The 19,697-nt window shown below is 40.1% G+C and overlaps 3 protein-coding genes across 7 annotated transcripts in view; all 3 read left to right on the top strand.

Annotated features, from left to right (window-relative positions):
• akt1 (v-akt murine thymoma viral oncogene homolog 1) overlaps positions 1-764 on the top strand; it is a 38,755-nt gene extending 37,991 nt beyond the window's left edge. For both annotated transcript variants that reach the window (XM_035432353.1, XM_035432361.1), the window contains one exon: positions 319-764. In XM_035432353.1, coding sequence (XP_035288244.1) covers positions 319-398 — 80 coding nt within the window. In that variant the 3' untranslated portion in view covers positions 399-764. The remainder of the gene's footprint in view (positions 1-318) is intronic.
• A 7,956-nt stretch (positions 765-8,720) lies between these two features.
• LOC118213417 (coiled-coil domain-containing protein 173-like) lies at positions 8,721-10,733 on the top strand. Its single transcript, XM_035392354.1, has 2 exons — positions 8,721-10,197; positions 10,653-10,733. The coding sequence occupies exon 1, from the start codon at positions 8,840-8,842 to the stop codon at positions 10,190-10,192; it is 1,353 nt and encodes a 450-aa protein (XP_035248245.1). The 5' UTR covers positions 8,721-8,839; the 3' UTR covers positions 10,193-10,197; positions 10,653-10,733.
• Positions 10,734-13,986: 3,253 nt separating this feature from the next.
• Positions 13,987-19,697, top strand: part of cep170b (centrosomal protein 170B) — a 34,608-nt gene continuing 28,897 nt past the window's right edge. For 3 of the 4 annotated variants that reach the window (XM_035379635.1, XM_035379628.1, XM_035379609.1), the window contains exons 1-2: positions 13,987-14,288; positions 19,258-19,394. In XM_035379635.1, coding sequence (XP_035235526.1) covers positions 19,290-19,394 — 105 coding nt within the window. In that variant the 5' untranslated portion in view covers positions 13,987-14,288; positions 19,258-19,289. Of the gene's footprint in view, positions 14,289-15,126; positions 15,217-19,257; positions 19,395-19,697 lie in introns of those variants that run through there. The other variant, XM_035379618.1, reaches the window with a different exon arrangement.

The raw sequence follows: 19,697 nt of genomic DNA, 5'->3' as shown, positions 1-19,697 counted from the left end.
CGCTCTCAGGAAAACTATTTTGGGGGTGGGCTGTTCTTTTGTGAGAATGGGGCCCCCTGCTGGAACACTCATTGATATTTTTGACATATCAGAATGGGGTATGGTTTAGAATGCTGGAAAAGGAGATATTTTGGTGGAGTGTGTTAATTGTGTGTATATTTGTGGTATTCCTGTGAAAGTTGAGGTGTGGTGAATGTGATAATAAACCTATGTAGCATAGCCATTTTATTCTGTCACTCACCTGTCTCTCTCTCTCTCACTTTCTTCTTTGTTCTCATTTGCTCTCTCTCTCTCTGTCTCTTTATCTCGCTCACTCAGATGAGAACATGGAGTCGTTTGACAGCGAAAGGAGACCCCACTTCCCCCAGTTTTCGTACTCCGCCAGTGGAACAGCATAAAGGCCCCCCCTCTACATTCCCTCTCCCCCACCAGACTGCATTCTTAAAGACAGTGGCATCTCTATCCTATTGCTTTTTTTTGACACAAGTGTTTCAAACTGCAGACATTTTTGGTTTGCAGTTGTTTGTAGATCGCGATGCTCCATCCAACAAAAGTGATGGGTTTCTGTGGCCTTTGAAGACCATGATTTTGTAATGTTTACGAGACGTAACACTACCGTTAATTTTCCGCATTCACGTTTCTATTCAGACGGGCCCCGTTGTCCTTGGCCTACTGAACAAATTCACAGCCAATAGAAGATGGCAGTTTAGATACAGAACACATAGAGATGCTCCAAGTTTTTTTTTCTTCTCCTTAACTTCAAACCCCCCCCCCCCCCCCCCCCCCCCCCCCATTTTCTTCTGTCACTCCCTGCACTTTTCTCTTGATAAAAAATGGGAACATGTATTAGGATTATGAAATTCCACATTTTATTGTTGTTCTTTTGCTGTTGTACTTTGAAAAAGGGCAGCTGTGTATGCAAGCTGCTTTTTGAAATGGGGTGCAACAGGCTTTCAAATTTATGATATGCATGAAGGTAGCAACACCGTTTTTGTTGCATCGTTGAGGAACCCCTTTTGAGAAGGCCAAAATGTAGTTTGTCGATGGAAGTTAGCTTTAAGCACATCCAAATGTTTCAGAACCCGGCGGTGTCGGTAAAATCAGTTTAATTCAAGAAAATTATTCAAATCACAGATTTTCTGTTTAAGATGCAGTTCGAACCCCACAATATTCCCAGCATGAAGAATGCAGCACATATCAGAAAACACATCTCTCTTATTGGCAGGCAGTGCTATCATGTCCTACTCAAATGGGTCACAGTACAATCACATTGAGTGGACCGGTATCACTATACATTTGGTTTAAGTACCTGAATAGCTGGATTGAATCAACTAACTGTAAGAAAGATCAGAGACAAATGTCAACCTTGGGAGCCTATGCGTGTGTGTGTGCATGCATGTGTTTATTTATATGTGTGTATGTATACATACACATACAGTACACATGTTCACACACTCATACATTTTGTTGTGTTAAATGTTTAACACTGCTGACAGGTAAACTTGTTGGATTGTACAGCCAATGACAGATCCTGGGCCTGGCCCCCCCCCCTCCCTTTAAAATACCAGTGTGAGGCCCCCCTTTTCCTCATGGGACCGGTAACAGGTGACAGGTAAACTTGTTGCAATGTGCAGCCAATGACAGATCCTGGGCCTGGCCTCCCCGCCCCCCTCCTTTAAAATACCAGTGTGAGGCCCCCCTTTTCCTCACGGGACCCGCTGCTGTATGCCACGCAGGCTGCCCGTCCGGGTGGTGGCAGCACCGTGAGACGAGTCTTTGGACCAAGCGCCACATCTGAATGTTCTGCTCCACCGACAAATCTCCCAGAGTTCCCTGCGAGCTGGCTGTCTAGGCGCCCATCACTCTTTCCTGTCCTGTATTGGGTCTCCCTTTTCCCCAGTGCGTCCAGCACCGCCTCAGTGAGGTCGCCGTAAACACTCTTCGTAGAATATCGGTGTGGAACTGCTTTTTCGGTTTCAGGCGAACGTGCTGTGGAGTGGAGTGAGCCATGATTTCCTCAGAGGGCTGTCTGATCTAACCGTTCTCTTTTTCACAGTGTATATACACCAGCAGATTTAATGGACACAAGTGTGCTTGTGGAATACCTTTTCCAGCTCCACAGCAGTCAAGCATTTTGTACATTTAATTGTACTTGTTCCACATTGGTATTGAATTTGAAAACGGCACAATCAGCCTTTCTTTTGATACGCTAATAGAAACGAGATGTAAATATAAACAAAATGTTTTAAGCAAAACAAAATGAAGTAGTTTTGTTGGAATGACTGAATTGAAGTGGCACCATTAAATTGGCCTTACCTGTCACATGCTTTTGAATTGGTCAAGTATTCACTCAAATTTTTAAATAATGTTTTTTCCTCTTTAAATTATTGTTGTCAGTGTTTCAGACTTTGACTGATAATCACTCTTAACTCATTCAGCATGCTTAAATGAATGTAAAGTTTTATTTTTATTTTCTTGTGACAGCCCACATTTCATCTTTCTCTTTTGTATGTTTTGTGTATTTACATTATGTCTCAAAACATTAATACTTCTCTTGAATCTCTGCTTTTCCTGTTGTTCAAAATGTAGATCTGATAGTTGCTTATTCATATAGTCACTCTCCCTTGGCTGTCACCTCATAGAATTGCTGGGGGAAAAAATGTGTTTGAAAATTTTTATTTCTCCCAGCCCCCCCCCCCCCCCCCCCCCCCCCCCCCCCCAACACAAACACACACAACACCTTCTTTTAAGACAGCTGGGAGGCTGATTTATAAAACACCAGCTTTAGTGAACAAACCAACAATATGAACTTTTGTTGTTTTTTTTTACACACAGTTCAACTGTTTTTACTTTAGCATTTTTGTTTCCTTTAAATTGCTGAAATAAAGAATTTTAACTAAAATGGCTGATTTTTGTAGTCACTGTAGACTAGGAATATGACCCATTCTTCCTGCCCATGTCCCAGGTACATTGCTTTTGTTGCTGGAGGAAAGCAGGTTGTTAATGCCGAGTTTGGGAAACCCAAAGCGCTCAGGTGCAGAACTAATTAAAGTGATCCTGGAGTACCTCGACAAAATTTTGATCCTAAATCTTCGGCACCTTCATTCCGACGTGTCTTGTGGATATCCTATCCAGTGGATATCGAATTAACCTTTAAATATCTGTTCAAAGTATGTTTAAAGTGAGCTGTGGTTAAGGCTATGTGCTTATTTGATTAACACACAAAGGAAGGAAATAACTGAAATATGTCTACATGTCCTGCTTCCCAGTTTGCAACACAGGCCACTGCTGATGTTTTTACCACAGTAGTTGTGAAGGGTTTTGACCTGAACTGCCATCTGTCATCTAACAATGGATGTATATGGCAAAAACATCTGATGACCCTGTGGATGACAAGCAGCCCACTTCCATTCAGGCAGGCCTGCCACTGACAAAGGATGCTCAGGGACAGGGGTTCTGCAGCGCTAACTGCTCTGTGTTTCTGTAATTGCCCGTGCGTCTTCTGTGAATCTACTTATTTGGGGAACATGTATGTACAAATAATCGTTTTTTAAAAAGGCAGGAAAGATGCACACTTTCAGTTGATGGGTAGCTATTACATTTTTGGAAATGGGACCTAAGGATCTCAGAATTCAACACTTGCAAAAATGCATTGCCAAATACAAAGAAGGAAAGAATATTTTAAAAATTACACAAAGATTAATTCAGAAGGTGCTGTTGTATTCACCAGTATGTAGTAGTGTTGTAAATGAGAATCACTTTTACCTGGTTAAATAAAGGTTAAATAAATAAATAAATGAACACTACTGAGCCTTTAATGCTTTGGATATTGAAGTTAATTGTTTTTCGGTACATAATCTTTGCATGTAATTACATTTGTTACCATAAATGACATGCAAAGATAAGTATATACAATGTAAAATTATTCTAATACCTTTACTAATGAAGGGACATGCACCAAGTTACAAAGGAAAGTTCACTCGGTAGTATATTTCCTTTCTGTATGCGTTATATAATACGTTTGTCTCTGAGAGGGTTTGGTCGCGCCATCTTTCCTCTGTAGCCCTGCAGCCATTGTGCACCAGAGGAGGTGTATTCCTAAGCTGGGTACAGATGGCTCGGTCCCTGGAGCAGATGTTGGCAGCACAGGATCACAGATTGACTGCAGCCAGCTGCAGCGCTGGCAGGCTGGAGCTACATGTGGAAGTAGGTAGAGCCCAGCGAGGGGTTCACCTGACGCCGCCCCGCGGATGCAGAGGACAGCTTATCACCTGGTTCCCAGGGCAACGTGCTCCAGCTGTGTTGCCCGCGATTCACCTCTTTGTGTCAGCAGTTCTGCCTGGTCTCCTCTTGGGTACAGGTATGGCGATACATAGATGTATTAGCACGTGGAGTGCAATGTTTCACCTGCATGACTCCATAGTCATATCCAAGTGTTTGTACTTTTTTTTTTTTTTAATCACAAGTTGTCACAGTGTTTGCCCAAATAAAATGTGTTCATTAACAGCAGATGACAGTATTTTATATCATACACTGTTTATTGAAGTGGCGGCAAATACAGTGGATAATTCATATTTTATGCAAACCTAACGTTCTTCATTCATTCTTCTTCTTTACACATGCATCCAGGGATAAGATTGCATTTTCCTATCAGCCATTCCTACGTAGTCAGCCATTCCCGCATCGGTTTTTTATTTATATCTGTTTTCACTTTCTGCTCACGTTTACTCACTGCTGAATGAACCCCTTCTGACGTATAGTAGGCTCTATGGGACTGGACTGCTAAGACTCCAGTCCAGGCTTGATTAGCACCTTTTGTCAAACAGAGGTTAAAGGCGAGCTATTAGTGTGACGTCCATATTTAAAGGGATGGGCCAGATCCGTGAACCTCCCTCAGGACATTGCAGCTGGCTGAAGAACCAAGCAAAGCAACTTGAAAAGCATAAGGGCCAGGTTGGGTCTGAGGTGGACAAATGCGTTCACAGCTGCCTGTGGTGCCAGCTGAGGCCTCCTCCCCCAGTGGACATGTGGCTGAATGGTCATGTGACCCAGACGGGGAATGGGGTGGTATGCGAGGGGCAATGGGGTGGGGAAGGCCGGTAAATCCCTCACAGTAACCTTCTTTTGACTTCCCTTTACATTTTGCAACCCTTTTGCGCAATGTCCCCCTACCCCCCTCCACTCCCGACTGACCCCATGCCATGATGCCTCTGTTCTTTATCTTTCAGTGAGATTAAATCAATTCATGCGCAGAAATATTGAGAGAAAAAAAACATTGTTTTGTTTTGGTGATAATTATGCCATTGTATGCTGATGAGGTTATCTCATGTCAATAAAACTTGTGTCTCACAACAGCAATGCCCTTCTCGGAAAAAAGTCTTCCTATTTCTATTTTATATAGACACCTACAATAAGAGGAATCCGGTCACATTGTGACACAGTAAAGATGTGTCTTTCCTGTTTGTCACCACTGTGGAATTCTCTGTATGATTCTGTGAATTTTAATTTCACAATGCTTTTTTTGGTGTTGAAGTGTCAGTCAATTTTATTATGTTATTTAGAGAGCTGGGGTGCAATTCCCATTAGGAATTATTTAGATCCAGAACAGAGGGCATGGTGCTTTCTGGAAAAGGCCTGGGGGCGAGGATGTGTCTGTTCTCGGCTATTCTTAAATTCACACAGATAACTGGCATTAGCTACTTACAGGGAGGCATGCAGAATAGTACTCAATGGAGTGAATAGTATAGCAGGGCAAGGAGGCCGGGGGAAGTTTAAAAGGAACTGTAGATGATAATGGGGGAGGACAAGTTTCTTTGTAAGTGCAATTTAATTGGGGAGGGAGGCTCGGTTTGCCTGGAGTAAAAGGTCATGACCTCAGAGAAGCCTGTAAAGGGGGAGGTAATTCCACCAGTGTATTGAATAGAGACAACTTTGTGCCCCCTTACCTTTATGACCACAGACTCTAATGCAGTGGAAGGGGCCAGGACTTTGAATCAAATCGCAAGACAGGAATTTCAGCCCGGGTGAGCTGTTCTTTGTGTCCGGGCTGGTGGGAGTGAAAAAAATGAACTGAAACCAACCTCCAGCTGAGGGACTTCTCGTATCTCTAGCTTCGAGTGAAAACCAACTGCATCAACATCAAAACTGAATGTTCTATACACCTGAAGGGAAGTATTTTCTTGCAATAGCAGTGATTTCACTCTTGGCCACGGACCGTAGTCAGCCAGGTTGGCTTCAATTACATTTTGAGTGCTGGAAAATTTATTTGAATTCAGTTTGTTAAATCCACAATCTCTATTGAAAATTATAGCCATATTTAAATTCATTCATTGAATTTCATGAATTGAACCTGGAAATATTGTTTTTTTTTTATTTTCCCCTGAGAAGGCCAAAAAGGGCATGCCATATGACAATTAAACACAAACTTCTGCTCGCTAAGTTCCTTGTGTAACTGGTCTCATTCTTTCATTTTGTGTGTCAATGTTTTCATTTTATCTGTGTCACTGTATTTATGTAATCTAAATCTATCTTTTGTCATTCATACAATACCGCATGATCTTTTTTAAATTCCATATATATTAATTGGAACACGTGTCCCCAGGACCAGGGCTGAGAAACATACTGTAACTCTAACATGGGCTGATTCCAAAGCACATGTGCCTGTTTGGAGAAAATATCCACATGCTGTTTGTTGATTGAAGAAATGCTAAGTACTTCAAGCATGTGATCACCAACAATAGCTCAGTGTAAATGTCAACCCAATTGTGTAATTAAGGCCCAGGATCAACCAAGGATTGACTTGAGTTAGTATGGGACATTATGGACAAAGCACGCATTTCCCAGGGGAATTTCAAATCACATCAAGATATTTTTAAATATTCAATTTGTTCTGACATAATTAGTGTTAATTTTTGAGAACGGTCCAGGGTCTATCATATCTGTGATTTACATTTCCACTCATTTGCAAATCAATGAAATTACATTTACAGGACAAAAAGTTATCAGAGGACACAAAGAGAAGCACTCAATCTTTAGTATTTCATCTGGAAGTAGTACAGTTTCTTAAAGATGACATAGCTCCACTAAATTGTCACTGGAAAAGTGTTTTGCTGTGGTAATGCCTGGACCTCAGAAACTAGCACAAACCTGACACCCAGTGGAACATTCAGGAAGTAAAAGTTCACATTTTGCAATGTGTAATGTTTGGCTACATCGTGTGGACAACAGGGGAACATCAATATTGTCTGCTGTTGCCTATTAGTTTACAAATGGTGTTGTTCTTAATGTGGAAATAATGGAATCCACACATTGTTGATGACCCCAAGGGTTGCTTGGTTCATTATGTCAGGTATAATGTGCCTATTAATCTGTGCTTTGGTCAAACAAACTTATTTTTAAAACATGACTATTTTTATATGTAAATGAAGACATTTCTAGAATAATGAATTGTGTGGAAAAATGCATTCCATTATTTTAGGAAGCACTGTTAATCAAAGCACCACATTGCTGCTGCAGAACAGCCAGAATAAAGGTACTGTAAAATAAATAAATAAATAAAATTTCTGGTGAAATAATCACGTTGTAACAAATTAAAGTATACAGTTAAACCAGTTGGACAGAAATAATTACATTTGCATTTAAATGTAAGCATTTAGCACATGCTCTTATGCAGAGCCATTCATAATGATCAATAATGATAATATAATGATAGCAATCGACAATAGCAACAAGGACAAAAACAAAATGAAGCTAAGCCGTGTTAGTGTTGAGTAGCCCACGTCAAAATAAGTTTTCAAATAGGATATCAATAAATATGATAGGATGGAATATGCAATGTGCAGTAAATTCTTGATGACTTCACAAACCTGCTGTAGACCTGATGTTTTGTTTTTTTGTTTGTTTTTTTTTTTTGTTTTTTTTTCCAAAATACTGAATTAGCCTCTTACTTTCATTGTTTTCGACAGATTGGGTGCAGAATACTTAGGAATTTGTAGCCAGAGAATTTTGAGAACACACGATTCGACAGATTATAATCAATCCACGGAGTTCAGAGGGAAACGCTGCAACATCGTCATAGCAACGGACGTTCTAATCAATTGTTACGCAATTCGGACAGCTTTCCGAACTCAGACCGGGAAGACAGCACCACAAGGTGGAGACGTTCTCCTTATTGACAATAATATGCCAGTAAAATTAAGAACCACAAATTCAAATATGGGGCAGGTGAAGATCTTTGTGGCCCTAAACTCACGTGAAAACGAGTTAACATTGTGATTGATTTATTTTTTTTAATTAAATAAATAAATGAAGATTTGGAGGCTGTTCTGTCACCAATATATCCACAGTGAGAAGGTTGCACTTGTCATATTAAAACAACATTGTACGAGTCGACGAACCATGGCCAACTGCTCGGATTACTATTTTTATAAACCACCATTTATTTTAAATCAAGCTAGATTGCGCCTCGAGCCTATAATGCTAAAAGGTCGCAGAAACATCCGTGTGTCAACTAGAAACATACTAGTTGACACACAATCGCAAAGCCGAATATAGGCTAATACAGAAATGAATCCCATTTATTTATATAATTCCAAGCGTCGTAGCCATGGGGGCGTGGCCCAGTGGATTCTGTCAACCTTCCTTGCATGACGCAACAGTAGTGACAACTATTAGAAAGTATAAATTGCAAGCATGGAATTATGGTGTTGGTCTTCAGAGCCATAGTTCTGAAATTATTTTCAGATCACTGAGGATCCACATCTCGAATCTTTTGCATTGTGCTATGCATTCTTAACATTGGTCATCTGTTAAAACCCTGTCTTCCTTGCTGAAGACAAAAATGACTTCATTTCAAGGTGGACAGTGTGGGAAAAATAATGCCATCATGATTCGGAGCAGAGAAGAGGCCATGGCCAACCTTGCACAGCAGCAGTTCTTTGACAGTGACCGGGTTAAACAATTTCACCGCCAAATCATGCTGTCAGAGACCCTGAAAGAAAGAGATCATCAGGTCAGACAGAAACAGGTGATAGCTGATCATGCTAAAGAAGAAAACAGGAAGTTAATGGAGCTGCTCAGGTGTAAGGAAATAGAGGTCATGGAACAGGAGAGACAGAGAGCAAAGCAACGAGAACTGCAGAGAAAATCCGTTGCAGATTTTGTGAAGCAACAGCTGTGGGAGAAAGAGCTTGTTAAAAGACAAAGGAAGGTGGACAAAGAGAGAGAGATAAATGAACGGCGGCAGATTCAAGAGCAATATGAAAAGGAGGTTAAGACGGAGAGACAAAAACAGCATGAACAGAAGACCAACGTTCGGAAAACATACACAGAGCAGATCTTGGCCAAGAAAGCCATGGGAGCTAAAGAAGCGAAACAAAAAGAGATGGAGGAGAAGCGCCGAAGGCAAATAATAATGGAAAAAGACAACTGGAACGCGATGGTCAGAGACATCGAAGCCGACAGGCAGGACGGGCTGCAGAGGCGCAGGGATATTGTGGCAGAGAAGCTGGCTTTGAAGATGCAGGAGGACATGAATAAAAAGGAACAGCACGCTGCCAATGTTCTGGCTACAGCTCTGGCCCAGCAGGATTCTAAGTGGCTGCAGGCTCTAAATGAGAAGAACGAAAAAAGGAAGGCCATGATGGATGCCATCGCAGCGCACAGAGAAAATAAACGGAAGCAACATGAGCAGAACACCACAGTGGAGAAACAGAGGGCATGGTGCACACTCCAGACCTTTAGAGAGGAGGACAGATTATACTGGGAAAATGAACAAAAATTTGCACAGAGAAAAAGAGAGGAACTTCGCCTGTTGAACGAAGAACGCCATCAGCAAATGACTGAAAAATTTGCCAATGAAAAACGAAAGAAAGAAGAGCAATTGGAATTTGATGCAAGAAACACTCAGCTAATCTATGAAGAGGATGCACAGTTTCAAGCGTACACTGCAGCGGTTATCAGTGCTGCTGCAGCATCGGAGAAGAACACATACTCACTTTGCAGGGTGGCCAGAATGGGCATGGGCTGTGGGGTTGGACCTATTACTGGAGGACTGAGAGCAAACTACTTGGTTCCTGGTGCCACCTATGCCAACATTCCAGATTATACCAGAAGCATCAGCCAAGACGTCACTAGATTTTCCAGAGCTCATGATGATCTCCAATCCACAAAAAACAGACTAGGCTTTGCATGATGAAGGTATCACAGATACTTTTAATTGACATAGTTTGCTAACTATGGTCCTTATTGTATCTACTTCCTTCTCATTATATGCCCTCCATAGCTAAATCAAAAGCAATGTCTTTTTGGAATGGCCTAGGCATTTTGTACTGGCTTTTATGAACTATGAACAACAGGAATGTTATGGTACAGGAAGTATAAGCAAAAAGCTGCTCTAAAGGTTTAAATCTATAGCAGATTTAGCTAACCAGGAAAATAGGGCCATGTTTCTTTCTGTTGCTCTCAGGTCATTGCTCAACATTATTTTGTTATTCACTCATAGGAAGGTGAGACATGGAGGGGAGAGATGTGTTCCTACTTCCAAACATAATGGATCTGTATAATAATCAATTTTGCATTCCCACAACATTGTGTGTTTTAAAGGTTAAATATTTGTGTATTAAAGATGTATGTGTATTTCATTTCTGGTTCAGTATCTAACAGGGACTTCAACTGGATGCTGAAAATGGAAGTGGCTTCAAATGGATACTGAAGATTCCTTGAGAAGGAGAAAAAAGAAGAATTTTGCAAGAAATCATTTGTTAAGCTTCAGTGGTTTCTTCTTCATTAAACTATCTTCAGAACAATAAAGCTGTATTATGAATGAAATTCCTCCTATTATGGGGGGGGAGGGGGGGTGGCTGCTTAGACAAAGGGATTAACAAAATGAACTACAGTATATTTTTCAAGTTGGGGCGTAGGAGGAAAGTAGCAAAAGGAAAATTTGCCCATACTGAGTTAGTGGTGTGTAGAATAGGGGGCCAGATCATGTAGTTGAGGCAGAACCCCTGGGATTTCTGCTTCATACTGTTCTAGACTACCACTTGCAGTTTGATGGAAAATGTCAAGCACTAGATTACCTAGTTTGTTGGCAACATGGGAAGTGTAGATTGGCTGAACATCCTGTTCTCCTCATGTGCTATTATGTATTCTAATAAGCTATGAGTAATGAAGTATGGTATTATTAGGCATACCAAAGAACAATGAAGACATATCCTTGGGTGGTGTGTGTGGCTCAGGCTCAGCCTTACAGTATGTGGTGGGTAGTTCATAATGACAGTATATTAATTAATTTTTCAAATGCTGTTTAAGATAATTATGACATACAGTCCAATAAAGTTGGACCTAGTGTCTCTTAATTAAGGAATTTGGCCTGCATATCTTGAAGCCATCACTCCCTAATCATAGAATAGATGACCTATCAGACAATCCTCCACTGTCAGAAGGCTAGGGCTAAAGCCCAAATTGGGCCATCATTCAACTTTGAATGGTTCGTCTGACCGTGGTGAGTATGTGCAGCATCCTGTGTTTAAGATCACGTGTTCTGAAGTTACTGAACATGAAGACAATAAATACTTAAGGTTTGCCCCATTTATCCTTAAATGTTCCTATGAACTGTGAAATCTAACATAAGCCTCACATTTAGAAAGTTCAGAAAGAAATTTGTACCTAAACATATTTTATTAATGATGATCCAAGTGATTTTACACCATTTTTAACAGACCTGACATTATGTTAATTTAGATTCAGGATCAGCCAGATGTGGTTGGATATTGTACCAGAGATGTCTTGCAGTGTATCATCTGTTGTGATAAGTCAGTGTGACACTCTGTACAAGGTAGTCACTGTTCGTTCTAAACAAACTTCAGGGTAAACGAACAGCTATTCAAATACAGAAATGGTCAAAGAACTGTATACACCAGCAATAAAAGCACCCCTTCTTTAGTGAAAGTAGAAAAGTACATACTCTATTAAATACTCAAAGTATTAAAAATTGAGTCCATTTATTATGCCAGAGAGACTAGAAAATGTTACATATTGCTGCGTAGAGTTCTATACAATGTTCCAGCATAACAGCTATGTCTTTCCCAGGGGATATTTTTGGCACCAAGATGATGCATGTCATGTAATGACCTTTAACCCTGTTGAGGAGGTGATCTGAACAAAACTACATGTATCCAGGCTCAGTAAAAGGACACTAAGGGAGATATGATCAAGTTTTTTAAATTCACAAAAAGGATGATGAAATTAACTTCAAGATTTTTCGGGTTGTTAAGCAATCGGACCCGTGGACTAAAATCACCATATCTTTTGGTGATACTTGCCACAGCCATTATTAGCTTTAAAATCTTATTCTCTTATAGTTCTCTTATAGTTAATCATTAGGAGTAGATAAATAATCCCAGCCGTGGATGTTTCCTGCTTACACCCCCTAGCACTCCAATTTTTGTATAAATCTAGGTTATGGCATTTTTGTGGTTTTTGGTTATATATCTTCTCTTAGGGCTTGTTATGGATGCAATGTGCTTGTATTCAGAATCTGTCTTTTAGGTTATTGGTTAGCATAGGTAGGTTGCACTAATGCTTCAGGGATGTTGCATATGTAGTTCCTGGTCTCTGAATTTTGTTAGCCAGGTCTGGTAGTACTGCTCATATTAATCAGGTGTATGCACTTATTTTTCTTCTATACAGTAAATTGCTCTGGATAAGAGGGTCTGCTAAATTAATGTAATGTCTTTGAAAACTGTCTGCTTGGTCTGGAATATCTGCTGTGGTTACAGCATGATGGGGAAATGATTCTCAGTTAAGGCCCATCCTACACAGGGTTCTCCCCTTCCTGTATCCGCTTTGTAGAGACATGGGTTTTCCTGTTTGTAGCCAGCTCCTTCAGGTCATCTTGAGTCCGGTCCCCAAAGTGTCATTCATCCATTGAGCTGAGGCTGGTTTCCGTACAGGTTGTCAAATTTTGACTGTGCCAAATCTTCCAGGATTGAAGGGTAGCAAGCAAGCATGGAAAATGACACAATTCTGAATGATCACATGGTTTGAAAGCTCATGCAGTCTTTTGCATCCAAAGTAATGTCTTTTAGAACATTATAACTATTAAATAAAGCCATATCTAGAATGCATCACAGATTTATAAAAGGCCTTTGGTAAGGATAGGTGGATTTATCTTGAATATTAAAGCCTCTTATTAGCCTCTTCTCTCATAAAGCAGGTAAAAGTACTGTGTCAGAATTCCTGAAGTAAAATAATTAATAATGGCTACATCTCTGAAAGTTTTAAATAATCAAGATGTGTCAAGAATGGCCTCTTCTCCATATCTGTTTATAACTGCAACAGATCAATAGAAATATATAATTAATATAAGTTTGCACATTTCCTTGTGTTTAACCATTTCTGTTTTCTTTAGTTTCCATCTTCATTTTTTCTGTTAGCTTCATTTTACTTTATTATCCTTTATTATTATTATTATTATTATTATTATTATTAAGGATTCACAAATCCTTATTATTATTAGTATTAATAATAATAATAATAATAATAATAATAATAATAATAATAAAAGCCAACATATAAAAAAGGAGAGCGTGATGGATAAAAATAGTTGCCTCTCATCCACTGTGGGTCTTCCACTGGCCTGAAAAAAAAAACCCTGCAGCTCCTGCAGAACAGTTGCACTGTACCTCCTTGAAATTGTGGCTCTCCTTGCTCCTCACATGAATGACAAATAGCAACAAAAAGATCAAATGTAAAACATAAGCAAACAGTGACGCCCTCTTAAAGCATAGCAGGAGAACAATAATGTTCGGTGGTTGTATTCCTTGATTTTTCTTAATCCATTTAAGGCATTGTTGATCTCTTTTAAGAAATCCAAATGAATGAACAAAATTATGGGGATGGGATATGGGTTTCATATGCGTTTCGTTGGAGTAAACTCTTGCTTTCCTGGGTCAAAGTCGGGCAGGTGTAGAATGCAACAAGCTAGGCGTTTGGTTTGTGGGGTAGTGGCGTCACTAACCTCAGTAAGTCTTCTGGAGGCGGTGCTGGGCTATGTTCTGTGACAATCAAGTGCAAAGAATGCCATAGCAGCGCACTCTGTAGCTAACTGCTGATCGGGGTGTGTGTCATTCACCTGGACTTGCCACGGCTGTATTCTTTTTTGTATTTGAAAAGGGGACCGTTGTACTCTTCAAACAGAAGGAGATACAAGGAGAGGCAGCGTTTGACATTTTTTAATGGTGGCGTCTTTGGCTGCTTTTCCGTGGAGAGCGGGATCCGGATTATAGGTAGGTTGCGGGAATGGGAATTCTAAAATGCTGGTTGCATATGGGGAAAAACCTTGCTGATTTCCTTGTTGGTGTTCGGCCTTTAGCACCGCAGGTGGCTAACTTATGGTAGGCTACCTAACGTGTGTTTTTTCGAACAGCGGAGTCGTTGATGTGCCTAGCTTTAACATTATCTAGTATGGTTGGGACGGTCTTCACTAGGCTGGCTGGCTATCACAAGCTAAATTAAACAGCTGGTTCATTTTTGCTACACTGTAGTCTATAACGATATATAACGTTTCTCAAGCGATATTCCATGTTCATGTTAGCTAGAACAGCTAAGGTAGGTACCCTAAATAATTTGTGTTAGACTATGCATTTAGCCAAGACTAATGCTAAACCTGGCATTCTGAAAAATCGGTGCAGCAAGTCCCAGTCGCTGTGATTAACTCTATTACGGTCTATGGATTAACTACACTATAAAACAGGACATTTTAGTTGAGACGTGTTGCTGAGGAGTTGTTTGATGGGTGTCTGGTTCGCTAGAAATAGCCTAATTTTATTTGAAGACATGTTAACTGTGTTGTAGCTATTTAAAAAATGACCCATTCCAAACAGTTATACATTAACGTTTTTACCTGATAGCTATATTGTCATGTTCCCAAATGTGCTTGTTGGTTGGTTTGCTGACGAATTGGCCTTTAATTGCTGGCAGAGTGTTCTTTGAAAAGGAAACGGGCTAGCTAAGTTGTATGATGATGGTGAACGTTAGCCAACTAGCTGGACTTTACACTGCAACTGTCTGGTCCAGCTGGTGTGTGTCTGCCTGTTCTGCAAAAAAAATAAATAAATAAATAAAGAATTGCGTTTGCTTGTCGCATTCGCTAGATCCAAACCGAATACTAAGCCGGTTATTGCATATGTCCCATATGCCGTTACAACTGTGATGGTATGTTGCTTTCAGTAATTTTTAAATTCTAGCTAGAGAGATCGCAATTAAGCTGTAAAAAATTAGCTCAAATTAAGTAGTTTAGCTAACGTCAGCTGGACGGCTCTCGCAATATATTCAGCAATGCCTGTGGTGTACAATCACGGATATTTCTAAGACCATATTGTCAAGATCTTTTAACCGCCTTTATAATCGAGGTGTCCATATGCATATAGCTGACAATGTAGATGTTTTTTATTATTATTTATTTTGTTATTAATACCGTTACAGAAGTGTAGTTATGGTATGCGTTCTGTGTATCATGAATGATAAACGTTTGCGTTATGTAGCCTATATAGACCAGAAAATTGCCTGTATTCAGAAAAAAAAACTTTATTTGCCATTATTACATTTGGTATTTATGTCTGTGGTTCCTAAATATTAACTATTAACAAGATAAGTTCCGAAGGTACCCTGTTCTGTTTTGCTACGAACATTATTTTTTGTGAATTACACACGATTTTCAATGTTTTACAAATAAGTTCACTTTATAATGTGCTATGATCGTCTAGCCTGGGTTGCTATCTGTGCTGCCCACACAGTTGTTTAATTGAGCATTTACTGGCGTATTGATGACAAATGGGGTGTTTTTTTCCAAAAGTAAACCAGCGTTATGAATTCCCTATTGCTCACTGGTGTGGACAGAAACGGCCTGTTGACGCGATTTAGCTGGCCGGAATATTATTGAAGGCCGACGAGATTTTCCTCATCATAGACCTCTGGACTTGGAACTTTGTAAAGAGAGACCGTGGGATGCTGATAACACTGAGTGGTGAAACCAAAAATACTCTACTACTTGATAATGTCCCGCTTTGCCTTTTTGTTATTTCGTTTGATCTCAACAGTAATAGATTAGGCCCACACCAGTGACTAGGCAGACCAGTGTTTTGTAGTGACTGTTCGTACTCCTGGATCTGCCATAAATTATTCGTATACAAGTTTGTGAACGTGTATGACGTAGCCTATTAGGTCCTATCTGGTTCAGTAGTTGTAGAATCAATAATTTTCATGTTTAGAGGGATTTGTTTTCCTCTATTAAAAATAATTTTCATTTGGCCATATTATGTCTTGTTGAAACAAAAAACATAGTCTGGCCACGGCACAGCCTGCATTATCAGGCCCCTTGGTGAAAACGGGGATGCAGGGCTTGTGGTCTGTTACATTTTCTCTGGGGTACTAGGAAGTGGCTTTGGAAAAATGTAGGCTAGCCGAAGCAGTGTTGAAAAATGAATGTCTCTACCAGAAATGACCTTAGGAGATAATGATGTGGACCAATACTGGTTAGGATGGATACAAGACTAAATAGGCTACAACCCCATGGGTGGCTTTGTGTTGTCTTTGGTGACATTGAAGGCGTGGTAATGTCTCTGGGGTTCTTGTTATTTTAGAGTTGAGAGAAAATATTTGGAGTGTTTAGTTAGGCTGACAGCCCTCTATTACCCAATTATTTAAATTATGTTCCTATCAATTGTCAGGTAGCCTATTTCTCACATTGCTGTCCCTATGAATATTCCCAGGCTAAAGGCTATGCTGACTTTTGTGACACTGTTGCAGCCTTGCATGTAATTGCACTGTGATTAGGAGAAACACGGACAAGCCATGCATACCAAATGGCTGTGTTCTGTGTATCGGGGTTACCAGTGAGGGAGTGGCACATGCAAAAGGTCATCTTTAAAAAGTGACTTGGTGCTGGGGAGGAGGCAGATTAACTGTAGGCTATGCATTTTGATTCACCTGATGCTCAGACATTCTATAGCTTCCAAAATAGTTCATTTGAATAACAACACCTTTTTTCTCAGCAAGCACTGCCTTTTTGAATCATTATTTGTCTTCTATCCTGACATTGTTTTAGTCATGGCTAAATAGCCTGCTACTAGCCTATATGAAGGGGATATTACTGGAAAGTCCTTATGCAATCAAATACATTTTTTTCCAGTAGTTATAGATTATTCTAAGAACCAAAGAACAGAAGTAGCATCTACTGTATGATCTTTTCATCCTCAAAGCAGCAAAGTTCTTATACTGCCTACTGCAGTAGGATTTGGTTTTAATGTTTGGAAACCATGTTATGTTGGCTATCTAAGCAACATGGTGATTTCCATTTTAAGCAATCTTCTGATTGGGGTGCCAATCTGAAGTGAACTTTAAATGAATCAGAAATGCCAAGCCAGACCTGGAGCTCTCCTGTTTAGAAATTACATCTTTCAAAATAAAGTTTTAATATTTTCTTGTTGATAGATTTGCAAAAAGGAAGGCTCATGTGATCTGCTGCTCTGTCCCTTTGCAGGCAGGGAAGTCCTCTGACCACACCATGTGTTTACCTGCCCACTTGTTAATCCTAAATTTCTAAAGAGTTTGGTTTCACAGATCCACAGGGCTCAACACGAGCATTTTTTTCCAACGAGCGAATGTGCTCCTAAGTTGAAAAATTAAGGAGCACACTAATGCATCCCAAGTAGGCATCCCAATTTCCAAGGCCCTCAATGTGCTCCTAAATTATTCTTGCACTTAACACGCATCAATTTCCAGGAGCAAATGCTCCTAAAATGGGAGCACACACACCAGCTGTCTTTAACTTATTGATTTTTCTTTATTGATTTTCTTTATTGATTTGTAATATGAGCTACATCCACTCATCTGGTACTGAAAGGCCCTGGTAGTTTCTTTGCAATAAGGAACCTTCATTGGCTTTCATTTTTAGGTTACGTGTCTTTGATTGAGCAAAGAAAATGTGAAATTGTCATGTCTTCTGTTAATGTATTTTGTACAGAACAGAAAAAAACTCTCTACAGTATTATCATCCATGAGAGGAGATGATGTCATATTCAAATGATTTCAAAGAGAGGAATGGACTTCTGTAGCATGTCAAGTGCTCAGCTGTCTCAGAAAAGAGGGCCTGTAATGTGGTAGCTGGGAAGCTGAACTGAGTCTGTTTGTTAATATAGACTGGCTGCTTGTCTGTGATGGTATCGTTACTGACTTTTCTAGATCTGCAGCCTTTTTGTTTGACCCATATACACTGCAGCAGAGCAGCCCTGGAACCCACTTATCTGTGTGGGGGGGATATCAGCAGGGTGACCCAAGCATGTTAATACAAATAGACTATCTTTCTTTGGTCATTTCTCGGGTTGAGTTTGGGCTGTCATTTTAATGACGCCTCAAAGTACAAACTGATCAGGAAGTGCATGCAAATCAGCATTTAAATTTCATAGAACAGAGAGGCTAACCTTTCAGTTTGCATCTGGCCTGCCCATAATTTTTAACTCTGGCTTACAAAACGTATAACTATCCTTTGTGACATCAGTATCAAGAGCCAACACAATATGCAGTCTGTTTCTGTCTGCAGTGCATCTGTTTAGAATACACATTAACCACTGTCTGTACTACATTTGATGGGCGATATCGGGTTAACCTTTCCCTGGTTAATGATATTGTTTCTCAGGGTACACTTTTGTTTTTACTGTACATTGCAATATGTAGTCTAATGCCAAGTTCAGAACAATGTCAGCTCAGCATGGCTCTTTGCAATAGTCTCTGTTCACAAACCCAGTGTGATCACACAAGTATGAGCTAGCCTAGTCAGTTGTACAGCTGAATGTCTCTGCCAGACATTTGTCAGTTGCTGTCTAGAAAAGCCAGGCTACTTTTGGAACTATACATTTCATATTAGGCTACTTTGTTATAAGAAACAGTTAATATGTCAAAATTAGCCAAGTAGTATAGCAAACAACCTCCATGTGTTTGATGTCATTTAGATTTTTTACTGGAGTCATTTATTCTGCTTCAAAGTACAGGTGAGCCCTTGAGCTTATGTTGGTATTTAAATTTTGTGTTGAAGTACGAAATGGATTAATCAGTCACTGTAATTTTCACTGTGGCTGCGTTTACAAATCTTGAAACCAGCAATTTCTTTTTATCCCAATGACAGTATAGAAACCAAACGTGAAACGTGTGAAAGATCATGCAAGCTCTCTGCTGATGTGCATTTCTTATGTTTCCCAGGATGCAAAGGGGCTTCTGACCAGCGTCTTAAGATGAGCGTGACATCATGGTTCCTGGTCAGCAGCTCGGGCACACGCCACCGGCTCCCTCGGGAAATGATCTTTGTGGGCCGGGAAGACTGTGAGCTCATGCTCCAGGTTGGTGAATGAACTCCTGGAAAAAACACGGACATTTTGTGAATATGAGCTCATTTCTGCAATGCACAGTCATCCTAATGGTCATTTTCATTGTTACATTTAGGTTTGTAGCAAATGCTCTTTTTGAGAGTGACTTGGATAGATGACATAGTTACATACAATCTGTTTATGCTGCATATTTACTGAAAACGTTTCAGTTTAAGTACCTTGCTGCCCCAGCTGGGGATTGAACCCAGAAGCTTTGTGTTTTAAGCCTAGCTCTCTAACCGTTGTGCTACACTGTCATTTATCAGCCTAACGTTC

The sequence above is a fragment of the Anguilla anguilla genome, chromosome 1, assembly GCF_013347855.1.
Source record: "Anguilla anguilla isolate fAngAng1 chromosome 1, fAngAng1.pri, whole genome shotgun sequence".
Lineage (NCBI taxonomy): Eukaryota > Metazoa > Chordata > Actinopteri > Anguilliformes > Anguillidae > Anguilla > Anguilla anguilla.
Note: the sequence above shows the minus strand (reverse complement) of the source record. Positions and strands in the feature narration are given on the sequence as shown.

Coding starts and splice junctions, on each gene's coding strand:
- LOC118213417 (XM_035392354.1), top strand. CDS start 8,840: ATGACTTCATTTCAAGGTGGACAGTGTGGGAAAAATAATGCCATCATG.